The sequence below is a fragment of the Lepisosteus oculatus genome, chromosome 18 (assembly GCF_040954835.1).
Source record: "Lepisosteus oculatus isolate fLepOcu1 chromosome 18, fLepOcu1.hap2, whole genome shotgun sequence".
Classification (NCBI taxonomy): Eukaryota; Metazoa; Chordata; class Actinopteri; order Semionotiformes; family Lepisosteidae; genus Lepisosteus; species Lepisosteus oculatus.
The window spans coordinates 18,347,260-18,362,260 of record NC_090713.1 but is presented as its reverse complement, the minus strand read 5'-3'; the positions used below and the strand labels follow the sequence as shown (position 1 = coordinate 18,362,260).

Sequence of the window (15,001 nt, the reverse complement as noted above, 5' to 3'; positions counted from 1 at the left end):
AAAACCCTGTACTGGATGCATAATTTTACAAATGTTCCAATTCATATACTATACAGAAGACAAACTTTAGATGTTCTTTCAATTCATAAATTCATATCATAAAACATTTACATATATTGTTAAATTATTACTCATTTTTTCAGGAAGTTAAAAAACACTTGAATTCATTATCCAGTCTCTCGAAATAAAATTATTTTTCAAGCAATGTAATGCAAGATGCTTTCTAACATCGGGCAATGTGTTTTTTTTATCTAACATTGTAAACAAATGTAAAATAATCTTCTTTAGGTGTGGGGGCAGGAGTGGATCGCAGCAGGAATACCCAGCAAATAACAAGAAAGCAAAGAACAGGGCAGGTGAGACGAGTATCCAAACAGTGAGTGATCAGAAAAAGGAAACAATTGTTACGCCCGGCTTTTCGACGCAATTTTTTTTAACTTGCTAATGCATCAGACACATTTCCTGGCGTATTGTGTTTTAAATAAGATAGGAGTGTCTTTCCCAGGTATTAGCTCATCTCTTGGTGCAAGTTTATCTGTACCATACTGTATACAGGTACAGACTTCAAGACATTGTACAGCATTTGGCTTCCATGGACATCTTCGTTTGTGAAAGCACAGTGAGACGACATTATAAAGGGGAGAGGAGGAAAAGAGAATCTAAACCGAGGACGATTCAAAGGTAAATAACTGTCTAAAAATACTTTTCTTGCATGTAAATACAACTATGCACATTATTTTTATAACTAACTGTTGATCTCTTTTTTTTTCAAGTCTTATTGTGCGAGCCATCGACAGACTGACGGATGAAAATGACAGTTTTCAACCATGTCATTTTGTAAAAAGGGGAGATATGTGGACAAGGCAAAGCCCAAACATCCACTGAAGGTTCACGTCTGGGGGGGTATATCTAGAAGAGGCCCAGGACCACTTCTTATTTTCAAAGGAATTATGGATCATGAATTCTTCGAGGAAGTCGTGGTGAAACAGCATGACACCCCATATATCAGGGAGCACTTTGGATCAAGGCACCGTCTTTTTCAAGACAACGATCCGAAACACACAGCAGCAAGGGCGAGGCTTATAGCAGAAGGAGTGAACTGGGTGAAAACTCCAGCCGAATCCCCAGATATCAATCCAATAGAGATGGTTTGGCATTCGCTGAAAGACTATGTTCGGAAAACTGCTAAACCCAGCACAAAACTGTGTGTGTGTCTCTCTCTCTGCTGGCGTTTGTAAACGTTTTTATTTTTAAATACATTTTAGCAAAGTCATGTACCATAAAAGTATGGTAATTAAAAACCATTAATACTTTCGCTGGAGTTTAAATAAAGTCGATGTTTTCTCTTTTGGCTAGACTTGACTATTTAGCCATGAGATAAACAATAGATTGTCATTAAACAACCTTATGTTTATTAATCTTCCTGTTATGCACAGTGAGAATGATAATGTAATGAGAATTAATTTAATCACAGAGTGCTCATAAATTGTGCTAGGAAGAAAACAGATAGGTGTTCTGAAAGGTCACATATAAACAGGTTTTCGATGGACAGAATGATAGTGTAACGATTTTGGGTTTGGATAGGACGGACACATATACTCAGACTTGCAGAGTTAAAAGCTGCCTTTATTTTCTTCTCCGTCACCACCTCCCAGCCAGCTCTCCCCCCCCCCCGATCAAAGAGAGACACATGACCAGCCCACGAGCCCGAGAGAGAGAAACACCCAGGGGTGCAGAACCAGGGAACTGTTTACATGGAAAATGGGCGATCTCCCCAGACTGTACGCCCGTTTCACTGTGGGACAGCTGCACTGCTCAGTGGCCTTCCTATACCCCGCCCTGACCACTTGCCCCTCACCGCATATCCCAGCCGGGCGCTCTTCGGCCACTACCCGGGGCGAATGTGCTACAATAGATTAGCATACTGTAGAGGAAAACAGTATAGGCATCGTTGATATGAGGACTTTTGAAACCAAATTTCCCAAATTTAATATGTGCTTTTCTATATTTATTGTCAATTAATTGTCCATAATATTGCTATTTTATTTTTTCAAAGAAATGTTTGTTAAGAGAAAAATCATGGCACTGGCTGGATTTGAACAGCCAATCTGTCACTTACAAGTCCAATACTTATACCACAGCACCACTCACAAAGTCACCTGAGGAGTGGTGAAACAGCCCTACACATACGGTATCAACTGGCATTGTACAGCATATACTATTCTTGTGTATATACTTATATCGTTATTAATTTCCTTAGATATGCGATTCCATATTATATTCCCTATTAATCAAATTCTAAAAGTATGCGTATTTACTCTGGTATCGAGCGTATTCACAGAAAGGCTTAAAACTACCACTTTTTATACACGTTATTTCACATGTTAGTTAAAGACTTCGATGCTTAAAACGTTTAGGCAGAAATAGAATACTGGTGTGTATTTTTTCTTTAAAGTACCGAGACCAGCCATATACAGTTTACATACTGTAATACTGTATGTTTATGTTCCAAAATTAATATCGTTTAAGGCCTTCACACATGTCAAGCTCCTATTCTTTTTATGCTCAGCTACTAAGATTTCCCTTCAGTGGTAAAATTCCATATGAATATTCAATACTAAAACGGGCACAGTAAAGACATTAAATATACATATACATACTGTATACAGTACAGTTTGCATACAGTAATATGTTTATGTTCCTAAATCAATATCTTTTATGAGCATGTGAAAGGCATGGTGAATCGGAGATTCTCAAAAATTACTGTACTTTGCATGATTGAAAACAAATGTGTGATTGGATCAACGAAATGCTGTGGTGTTACTTTTACAAAGATGGTCAATGAAAAAAAGAATGTGGACCAGGGCAATTCTTTGAGTTTACAGCTTGTCCAAGGTCATTCATTATAAATACTATTAGTAATATCTTCGGTAAAGACTTTGATGGCGACAGCTCAAACATGAGAGGCTGAGCTTTATTAGCTCCACCTTGCGGAAATTCCGGATACTATTATTTTCCATGCGGTACCATGAGGTATCATGCGGTACTATGCGAGAATTTACGGAATTAATACGGTAACTTGCGGTACACCGCGACAAGCGCATTACCAGAGGCTGTTTTTCCTGAGACAGTTAAAGACGTTTGAAGTGTTGCAAGAAGCAAGGACCCTTTTCTTATAGATCTGTCATTGAAAATGTTTTGTCCTTCTCCATAATTGGTTTGGCAACACTTCTGCCCAAGACAAAAAAAACAGGCAAGGCAGTAGCGTACAGTACACCACTTCCAAATTTGTAAGATACCGCCTACCTTCTGTGGTCTCAGTTTCTGGACTGAAATGTAAAGCTCTAAATATCCTCAGTGACCTTTCCCATCCTGCCCAACTTTTGTCTTATAGTCAAATAGGCCATTTATTTTTTGCTAAACATTCTTGCGATCGATCGACTGGCAAGCAATTGACTGGTCGATCGTGATCGACTGGTTGGGCACCCCTGGTTCAGAGCCTTGAAAGACAGCTACACAAAGTCTTTTAACACAAAGAAAAATTTTAAAATGGGAGGACACCACATCCATTATGGTCAAGAAAGCTCACCAGAGGCTGTTTTTCCTGAGACAAAGATGTTTGAAATGTTGCAGGAAGCAATGACCCTTTTCTATAAATCTGTCATTGACCATGTTTGACCTTCTCCATAAATGTGTGGCAGCACTTCTGCCCAGGACAAGAAAACCACTAAACACAGTAGTGTAGATCACTTCCAAATTTGTAGGATACTACCTTCCCTCTGAGACTCACTCTCTGGACTGAAACGCAAAGCTATAAAGATCCTCGCTGACCCTCTCATCCTGCCCAACTTCTGTCTGCTTCTCTTCCCTCTGGAGGAGGCTTAGGTCTATTAAGACAGGACAAGGTCTAAAAGGTTCTGGCACCTACCCAGAGGTTCTGAGATACATAAAGCTGTGCGTTATCAACTTTTGATATTTTGCACTGCTCATTGTTACTCCTTCAGGACCCACTATTATTTATCTCACTGTAATTTATTTAATTACTGGTGTATTTAGAATGGCCATCACACATTGGTGCAAAACAGATTAAGAACTTCTGATTTAAAAGATTTCAAATTTGATGGTTTAAGATTATAACATGTTTGCGTTGCTACAGTGAAAAGCTCTTCAGGATTAAACTATGTAAATCTGCAAATGTATAATAATGTGTCACAAACTGCATGCAAGCATGCAAGCACTCCCGTATTTCCACGAGCTCTACTCTCCCTAAACACCCATGCACCAATTAACTCCACACTATTTAAACCCTCACACGTCTCCTTTTCCTCGCTCACTGTTGAGGTCTCCTACCTGAGCTCAGGATTTCGTTACTTTCACTGCGTTTTCCAAATTACTACTCTCCCGGCATTCGACTCCTAGCTCTTGTCCTCGACTATGACTTCACCTCTTGTTTTTGCACTTCATCTCCTCGGAACCTTCTTGGCTTTTGACCCCAAGCTCCCGTCCAAGACCATGACTTAATCTCTCGATTTGGCACCAAACCACAAGGGATTTCCAGTATACAGTAGCCACGCACAAGGTCGTACCTTCTGTTGCTCTGTGCTACGTGACATAATGCTTAAGAACATGACGGTCAAATAAAGTACAACTCATACTACAGCATGACACTGTATCGCTGAAATTCTCATGATAACAAATCCTCTTTCTTTCAAGTTTCGTCTGTCACACCCCTCCTCCTTTTTCCCACACTTTTCACTCTGCAGGGGTCCCAGCGTCCTCATCATCAAAGTGGGGAAGAAGTGGGAGGGGGGAGATTGTTACACAACACTGCTAATCTTAAATGTTAAGCAGGTGTGAGCCTGGTCAGTACCTGGATGGGAGACCTCCTGGAAAAAACCAAGGTTTTTTCCAGGAGGTAAATGTTGTGATTTCTGTTTAAGGGCATCTTTAAATCCCTGTTTTACTTTCATCATTATATTTCATTATTAGAGAAAGAGTAGCCAGGAATCCAGGACCTGATAGCATGCAGGTAAAAATTCTGTCACTCAACCAAGACATCACATTCCACTTGGTTCACATGTGTTTCATTTTCAATTAAAACAGCAAATTATATTTAAGGACATCAAAACCTTTCCAAATAAGTGCCCGAGTTAAAGAATTTGATGCAGATGGTTTTGAAGAAAAAGCAACACACTACCACTACCACCCATATACTTTCAATATATTTAGAAGTGTATAATCATCATATAGAAGTACAACAACAAATTAAATTAGGCTGATGTTTTTTTTTTAAATCTAACACACCACTAGCCCCACCTATCAATCTCCTTTGGCCAGTGACAGTACAGGTAGTGGCTGCATCTGTATAGTCTGGGTGTTCTTCATGATATAACAGGTTTGTCTTGTGGAATTCCCATGGACACAAAACTGCTCAGAGAGAAGAAGTTTTCTGAAGGAATGCAGTTCCTACCTTCAGCTACTGGAGATTTGAGATTACTGTATTTTATATTCAGCTATATCAGCCAAAGAAAATGGCTAATTCCATTAGCCGGTGACTTAGGGGTCACTGTGAGCCCACAGACCACCCCCGATACATCTCTCAGCCTGCTTTAGGGTGCGCCCAACGGGGGCGCTACATGAATTTCTTATATTTGTAGCCCTTTTTTCTTTTGTGCAAGGTAGTCGTGATTAGTCTAGCAAGGGAGCTCTCAGAAAGATTAAGACCCCTGGTTTAGACAATGTTATGTAGCATAGAATAAATAATACATTCAAAATAGTAAAAACAGTTATTGGGTTTTATCAATGAAAAATGAAACGTGTGCTATAGCATGAGGTGAACACATCCACTCCACTGAGCACCTCGCCAGAAGACCCCTCACAGGGGCAGTTTTTACTCAACATCTTACTCTGTATGTGAAGTAAATCTGAGGTACTTACCTAAGGGTTTTTGTTATCTTTGCCACAGGTAGCAATCTCCGTACACACTCCTCTGATGTAGCATATTCACTCATGTCAAAGAAATCAATCTCTTTCTCAGACAGCAGTGAGAAATAGGCGAGTGCTGAACACTGGGAAGGTGAAAGACTTTGTCTTGAAAGTTTTGTTTTATCCAGAGTCACTTTGAACTCGTCTATTAAAGACTTGTCCTTCAGTTCACTCAGACAGTGAAAAAGGTTGAGGCATCTTTCAGGAGAGGAAGTTTCTATAATGAGTTTCTTGATGAATTCTGCTGTTTTCTGGATGTCACTGGGGTGATCTTTAGTGTGTGACAGGAATCCCTTCAGAAGCTCCTGGTTGTTCTCCATTTCCATTCCCAAGAGGAATCGGACAAACAGATCAAGGTGACCAGTCCTGCTCTGAATAGCTCTTTCCAGGGCAACCTCATTCAGGCTGAATAGAGATATTCTTCCCAACCAGGAAACACCCATAACTGTTTTCTTTAGTGGGTTAATATTATTGTTTTGATAGGAACCAAAAACATACAGAGCTGCAAAATACTCCTGGACTGTTAGGTGTAAAAAGCAGTATACCTTTTTCCGAAACAAGACTGAATTTTGTTTAAATATTTCCTTGCACACCCCTGAGTAAAGAGAAGAGTTGTTGAGATCAATGCCATGTTCTCTCAAATCTTCTTCATAAAACACAATTATGTTTTTCTCCAGACTATCAAATGCCAACTTTCCCAGCTTCAGAATTGCTTTTTGATTTGATTTGAGGACAATTTCTTTTTTTTTCTTCTGTTCCTTTGCTGTCAGTAAGACAAGCAGAAAGTATGTATAGAAATCTGTCAGTGTTGTTGGATTGTCCCCACTGTTCTCTTCCAATGTGTGCTCCAGAACAGTAACTACAATCCAGCAGAAAACAGGGACATAGCACAAAATGTAAAGACTCCTCAGTGTCTTTATATGTGAAATAATTTTCTCTGCTAGAGCTCTGTTCTTACACTTCTTTCTGATGTACTCTTCCTTCTGCTGATCTTCAAACCCCTGGACCTCTGTCACCCTGCTGATGAGCTCCGGAGGGATCAGACCTGCTGCAGCCGGTCTGGTAGTGATCCAGATGGAGGAGTCAATGGGAAAGTTTCTCTTGATGAGGTTTGTTAACAACAGGTCCACTGAAGTTTGCTTTTTCACATCAGACCACCTCTGATTTTTCTGAAAGTTTAAAGGATGTCTGCTTTCATCTAGACCATCAAAGATGAACAGGACTTTGTGGCCATCTAAAACATTATCAGAGGATTTTATCTCTGGACAGAAACACTGAACCAGTTCCTGTAAACTCATTTCTAATTTGATCAAGTTTAATTCACGGAATGGAAAAAAATAAATAAAGTCAAAGTCTTGGTTGTCTTTTCCAGTAGCCCAGTCGAGAATGAATTTCTGCACAGAGAATGTTTTCCCGATGCCAGCAACTCCCTTCATCAGTACAGTCCTGATGGGTCTGGTCTGTCCTGGCAGTGGTTTGAAAATATTGCTGCACTTGACAGAGTGGATCTCTGATTTTGTGTTTTTGGAGACAGTCTCTATCTGTCTGACTTCATGTCCATGATTCACCTTCAACACAGTTGCCCTCAGTTATCCACACGTGTGTAAAGATGTCATCAAGGAGGGTCTGCTCTCCTGGCTTAGCAATTCCCTCAGCCACAACTTCAAATTTCTTCTTTAGAGCTTCCTTGTGTTTGTCTTTCAGTGTCTGCAGCCACCCTAAAACAGACAGAACACGAAAGTAAAGAGACAGTCTGAGGCTGGAGGAGAAATCCTGACAGTGTGATGTGATGACAGATCTCTTACTGGGTCACCAGCTATTGAGGTTTACGTTTGCAAGTATGAGACACAATCAAAACAGATGGACACAGATAAAGTCCAGGGTCAAAGACACAGTCTATCAGTGTCCCAGCTGGAGCTCCAGGCAGCAACTCCTCATTTTTAATGTCCCTCTGATAGTCATGTTCTGCTCTCTCACACCCTCACAGACACACCCTCTCATGAGGAGAGTTTCCACACAGAGGATATTTGAATAAAGACTAGTTTTGCCCTACCATAGATACCGGAAAGCTAAGTGGAAATTAGTTCAAGATGTCGACAGACCATTGTGGCAAATGCAAAATGTGTCATATTATTAACTGCAATACACTATTCTTAAAAATATTCAAAATATTTATTCACTGTATTGAGGTGTTTGTTGAATTTACAGGAACAATTAGAAATTGGTACAATAAAAGTAAAAGCAATATTTGCACATAACACTATAAATAATGTATTACTACAACAACAGAATGTGCACAGAAAACACACTACAAGAGTCTATAGAACTCCCTTTAAACATTGTCACCTTTTGTTGCCTTATAATTATAACTGCTTACATTTATATAGTGCTTTTTTGGACACTCCACTCAAAGCGCTTTACAGGCAATGGGGACTCCCCTCCACCACCACCAATGTGCAGCATCCACCTGGATGATGCGACGGCAGACATAGTGCGCCAGAACACTCACCCCACATCAGCTCTCAGTGGGGAGGAGAGCAGAGTAATTAAGCCAATTTATAGAGAGGGATTGTTAGGAGGCCATGATTGATAAAAGCCGATGGGAAATTTGGCCAGGACGCCAGGTTACACCCCTACTCTTTTCGAGAAACCCCCTTGGATTTTTAATGACCACAGAGAGTCAGGACCTATGTTTTACGTCTCATCCGAAGGACAGCGCCTGTTTACAGTATGGTGTCCCCGTCACTACACTGGGGCATTAGGACCCACATGAGCCACAGGGTTAGTACCCCCTGCTGGCCCCACTAACACCTCTTCCAGCAGCAACCTTGGTTTTTTCCAGGAGGTCTCCCATCCAGGTACTGACCAGGCTCACACCTGCTTATCTTCAGTGGGTTGGCAGTTGTGAGTTTCAGGGTGATATGGCTGCTGTATATATAGTTTGGACCTGACATCCTACCCTCAACATCCAAGTGAAAAATATTCTACAAAATGTTTAGCAAATAAATAGTAGAGTGGAGAGTAGCAGAGAATCTAAATTAGTTCATGCGCACTGAATCACCTTCAGAATCACACATCTTTTTCTTTGATAAAAATAAAGTAACAGTACAGTAACACATACAGATGCAGCCATTCAAAATGAGCGGGTTATACCGCGGTAAAACGCGGTGGGCCTGTCGCGGTATAACAGGGGTTACCGTATAATACCACATAATACTGCAAGTAAGATAATAGTATCCAGAATTACCGCCAGGTGGAGCTAATAAAGCTCAACCTCTCATGTACAGTGTTTGAGCTGTCGCCATCAAAGTCTTTACCGAAGATATTACTAATAGTATTAATAATGAAAGACCTTGGACAAGCTGTAAACTCAAAGTATTACCCTGGTCCACATTCTTTGTAACTGTCTTTGTAAACAAAAATACTTTATTTAATCATTGACAAAAAGCAACACCACAGCATTTAGTTGATCCAATCACGCATTTGTTTCCAATCATACAAAGTAATTCTTGAGAATCTCCAATTCACCATGCCTTTCACATGCTCATAAAAGATATTAATTTAGGAACATAAAATATGACTGTATGTAAACTGTACTGTATATGGCTGGTCTTGGTATTTTAAAGAAAAAATACACACCAGTATTCCATTTCTCCCTAAACATTTTAAGCATCAAAGTCTTACATGTGGTTATTTTGGAAACGTTTTTACGTGCTCCTTGCTCCTTCTGACCATGTCACTGCACGTTTATACAGTATACAGTACTTTGTGAGAAAAGTGATAGTTTTAAGCTTTTCTGCGAATATGCTCGATACTGGAGTAAACAAAAGCATACTTTTAGAAATTGATTAATAGGGAAAATAATATGGAATCGCGTATCTAAAGAAATTAATAATGATAAAATTATATTCATGTACTGTAGCACAGTAGTATATACACATATCTATTGATATGTTTCGCCACTTGTCATGTGACTGTATCAGTAGCATGATGGTTTAAGTGCCTGACTTATAAGAGAAATGTATGGTGTTCAAATCCAGCTGTTGTGATGAGTTTTCTTTTAACACATTTCCTTGAAAAACAAAAATAGCAATATTATGGACACTATTGACTTTTTTATATTTCTAAATATCACAACATGTTCGAATCTAAGTCATTTTTTAATAACAATGAATAGTTTCAAACTGTTACCGATATCATTATCATCAATATGCGAAAAAAGTGAATCCTGTTTTTTATGGTCTGTAGCTCAAAACCTGCTTAACTAAAAATTAGGCACAAGAAGAGTATTATTGGACAATGATGTGAGGCTAAAGAAATCAATAATAATATTAATATTAATTCAAAGATCTAAATATATTTAAATTTAAATTTAAATATTTAAATAAAAATATTTATATTTAAATATATTTAAAGCATATGCCTGACATTAGAGGGTGTGTCTGCTCGTCTGCACGGTGACGTCACCGTCTTTCACGTCACACCGTCTGTGTGGTGTGATGCAGTGGTGGCCGGGCACAGTGCAGTGTGCTGGCAGCTGTGTGGTGTGACGCAGTGGTGGCCGGGCACGGTGCAGTGAGCTGGCAGCTGTGTGGTGTGATGCAGTAGTGGCCGGGCACGGTGCAGTGAGCTGGCAGCTGTGTGGTGTGACGCAGTGGTGACCAGGAACGGTGCAGTGCGCTGGCAGCTGTGTGGTGTAACACAGTGGTGGCTGTGCACGGTGAGGTAAGGGAGTAGGGGTGTGTGCGGATGGGGCTGTGGGGCCCGCCGGGTCCTGGCCATGGTCTGGCCAAAAACTATAAATAAGATACAATGTCAATGTTTTATGATATGTTTATGTTGTGAATGTCTGTAGATTGTATGTTCTTTTTAGTTTTTGTTTTGTTTCAAAAGGGAGAGTGTTTATAAGGGAAGACTCCCTTACCCCCATCTTGATTAAAATTGCAAACCTGTGTTCCATAAAATACTTTTATTTTTCACAATCTGGCAATGCCAGACAGAATCCACATTCACAGCGGCCAAACTGCCTTGCAGATCAGAACATCAAGGAAGAAAACAATTATTACGCCCGGCTTTTCAACGTAATTGCTTTAACTTGCTAATGAGTTACTGTAACAGTGCGGGTGTGGCAAGCTTCTAATGTCTCCTGACTTGGGCGAAAGGAATAAAGCTTTGTTTGATTTCTGAAACCCTTTCTTTATGTCCTCAGTTTTCTTTTAACATTTAATTTGACATTTATTCCTTTGTTTTGTGGTCTGGGTAATTAGAGGCTACGCAGTTATGCTTCCTATGGTGATATACGGGTTTTTCACCCAAGTTAGTCACTTAAGCTATGCTTAAAGTTAATTAAGGGACTTAGAAGACAAAGATAACGATTTACGTTGCATTGTCAGATTGTGAATCAATAAAGGCATTTAATTAAACACGCGTTTGCGATTTAAATCAAAATGGAGGTAATGGGGACTCTCTATTATTATCAAAACTCGTTCTTTTGGAAACATTTTGACATGTTCCTTGTAACTACACTGCTGTCAATATTGTAGCAATAGACAAAATGAAATGCGTTTGTAATGTAGGGATTTCTATATTTATGTCTTTATTTAGTGGTTTAATTAGTGACAAAACCTAAGCTTTCAGCTTCATTAACGCATATGCCATATGGCCGACATTACAGGTTTTGTGAGAGACGACTTGCCAGCTCTGTCCTGAGGCTAGCTGGTGTCTGTGTGGCTCGGGCTACACACACCTCAGAACGGTGATGTTACTGCTGTCACGCCCTCTGCAGCCAGAGGGCGCTCCTTCTCTGTCCTGTCCCTGGTTTCCGGTCTGCTGTCCTTCCGGTTCCTCTCTTTCCCTAGGGCTATATATTTCCGGGTCTTGCACTCTGTCCTCGCTCAGCATTGACGTTCGGATGTCCTGAGACCCGCCTAGCACCAGGGCGCCCCACGTCCGCTCCCTGAGGGCATAGGTTTCTATACGGCATTCCTGAACTCTTTGCACTAATGAGCCCGGGCCTTTTTCCCGTCTCGCCGCTACGCATATGGGTCTTTTTCCGCTCTCCTGCTCCCCACGGTTAGTCCCTTTGGACGTCCGTGACAACTGCCTTTCATATGAATCCTTTCATATGGAAACATTTTGACACTGCACTCATCAATCTTAGGAAGAACACGAAACAGCCTGTTAACAGTCTGTTTTTTGCCTAACAATTCACGCCCGACAAAGTGAAGGCAGTGAAAACATTTGTCAGTCTGTCCGTGGGGGGAAGAGGGACTGTCTTTCATTGGAAGGTTCGCCTATTTTACTCTGAGAATGTAGGGAGGGAGGAAAAGTGCCCATGGTCATTTTTTTCACTCACGAAGTTGTGTTGAGCTGTTCAACCAGTTTAATTCAAAACACTTTATTTAGTGGGGCAATTCAACAGACATCACAAGCCTTTGAAAGGCTTCTTTGAAAAGCTAAAAATGCAAATATCATGGACGCTATTTTGACATTTTTAGAATTTGATTAATATGGAATATAATATGGAATCGCGTATCTACAGAAATTAATAACGATATAATTATATTCATATACTGTGGCTCAAATCCTGCTAAACTAAAAATTAGACACAAGAAGAGTATTATTGGACAATGTTGTGAAGCTCTGGTGGAATTTCTCTGTAAACTGAAGAGTTATAGAGGAGACACGTTGTGTATCGCCTCTTTCTACACTTGTTAAAAAGAACATTCCAATGTTAAGAAAGCCATATAGTTACAGACCAAATTAGAGTTAAAGCAGCTAAATACAATGATATATGTCCAGATGCAGTGCAAAAGATCCAGTCAAGTCAAGTCAAGAGTTTATGTGTGTAAGTTCCTAACATTTAGCTACCATTTAAGGGTAGTCTGTCACAAACTCCTTAGGTATTAAATTCAAGTTTAAATGAACTTAAATGGACCATATTTCCCTTCAGCACAATGTTCAGCAGGTAACAATTTAAAGAGACAAAACATACTGCATAGGGAGCCTCTGAAAGAAATGGAGTGTTTTAGTCCTGGACAGGAGTGGACCTGATACAGGGACACCTATAACCTATGTTACATAAGGCTCTACTTCATCCTCTTACATCTTCTGCATCATGCTTTTCTGCTGAAAATTGTGACTAACCTGTAATGTAGTTATGTCAGGGAAAGACCTCAATTATCTGTTACGACGAGCTGCTAAAAAGTATTTCAGGACCCTGTGCGGTGATCTTCAAACTTTAGACATAAAATCCAAATCGCTAGGCAAAAGACGTAGTCGTTATGCAGGCAAAAATCCAGAACTCAAAGGTTCAAAATTAGTAAGGCAATGAGAACAACAGGCGAGGTACAGTAGGAGCTCCAGAGGAGAAACCAATACTGAGCACTGACTGATGCTGAGGGTTTATGAGGAGTGGAGATTAGGGTGAGTTAAGTGAAGGACAGCTGAGACTGATTAACACATGCTTTGTGGAATTAGCCAGTGCCAGGCACTGGTTAGAGCATTTTCTGGTAACAGGTTTCTGATTCCTGGTCGTGACATGATCTTATTTTATTATTTACTATGTATTTATTTTGTGTTTCATTTGTTGAACAGTACAGTGAAGGGGTAATGCATTGTACAGTAAATTGTTATGGCTATTGGATTGAGGTGTCTAAGAATTTAGAGATAGTCGTTCACAACTATCTACTTAAAACATTCATGCAGATCTCAGAAGCTTTAAAGCAAGAAAGAAACTGAGGTGTATGCTGAGTTGTAGGGGTACAGAGACACAATGATCAAAGGAACTGTCTGGTTAATTAAGTTAGAGGTAAATCATTAAGAGTCATCAACAATCCAGGAAAACAGCTTAGAAAGACAGAGATAGGAGACAAGGGGAAGAACACAGAAGAGAAAAAGGAGACACCAGAGGCAAGACATGCTTGTCCAGATCACTGTCACCCATAAACACCAGATTCTAGTTATTTGAACCTTATTAAAAGAATCTCACATTCTGTTGTTTATAGGAAACTCTGATTTCCTGTATAGAGAATCCCTTAGTTAAAAACAGTCTCTCCTGGTTAGAAGATATATTTTTAAAATAAGGAGACAGTTCCATTCACAGATTCCCATTCCCTCAAGAAGGCAGCAGTTACTCAGCTACAGTTTCACATCAGTTACCACTAACTCACTGGTATTGACCAGAGCAAGGAAATCAGATTATATCATCCCTAGTCTAGCAAAGCATCATCTCAGACAAGCAATTTCCACCAAGAACTTTAAAATAGATCTTATAACCCTTCTTTACCAGTCAAGCTGTTTGTATCCCTGGTGACCAACGGGCTAGCCCTAAGTTTGACAACTCATCCCTGCCCTCCTTCAGGTCTGGAACAGAACCGGCTACTAAGCCCCCAGAAGGAAAGGTGGCCACATGACTCTGGTAAGCAGCACTCCAAGTAGCCAGGGGTGCTCTCGGGCAAGCCCACAGGCTGATGTACTGGACAGGAAAAGGGAAAGCAGTCTCCTCGGAACACAGCTGTGCCTTTACCCGGAGTCGTAACTGAGAGGATGGGCCCCACCAAAACCGATGAGTCAGGAAACCCCCGCACAGTGGACCAGTCAGAGGGCCCAGGAGCCGGTGATTCAAGGCACATGCTCTATGCAGGGTTTCCTCCAAGACTAGACCAGGCGAGCGCTGTCAGGATTATTATAGAATGAACAGATATTAGAGATTTTAGAGCTGTTATTAAAAATTTCTAAAAATCTTCCTTTTGCTTTCACCAAGACAATAAGACCCAAGACAAAGGGTCAGACGTCACTAACCTTCCAAACTGTATGATCAACCAATGAGGGAGCTAGATCATATCAAGATATATCTACTGACATCCCAGGCAATCAACAACTGTGATTTCCTGTTTTATAAGGTAGCACACAAGTCATTTCATTGATTTGCTCACTGGCTCAGCTTTTCTCTCTCCAGCTAACCTGGCAATCTGACTGTTTTCATCACATGACAGCAAGCAGTCTGGGTCAGGAC

General features: G+C 40.4%; 2 protein-coding genes across 2 annotated transcripts in view; both read right to left on the bottom strand.

The window, feature by feature from the left end:
• The window catches only part of LOC138224006 (protein NLRC3-like), a 394,575-nt gene extending 387,059 nt beyond the window's left edge, over positions 1 to 7,516 (bottom strand). The window contains exon 1 of the mRNA XM_069180189.1: positions 5,938 to 7,516. Within this exon, the coding sequence (XP_069036290.1) occupies positions 5,938 to 7,421 (1,484 nt within the window). The 5' untranslated portion in view covers positions 7,422 to 7,516. The remainder of the gene's footprint in view (positions 1 to 5,937) is intronic.
• A 20-nt stretch (positions 7,517 to 7,536) lies between these two features.
• Positions 7,537 to 15,001, bottom strand: part of LOC102683837 (tripartite motif-containing protein 29-like) — a 28,572-nt gene continuing 21,107 nt past the window's right edge. The window contains exon 7 of the mRNA XM_069180280.1: positions 7,537 to 7,703. Coding sequence (XP_069036381.1) covers positions 7,537 to 7,703 — 167 coding nt within the window. The remainder of the gene's footprint in view (positions 7,704 to 15,001) is intronic.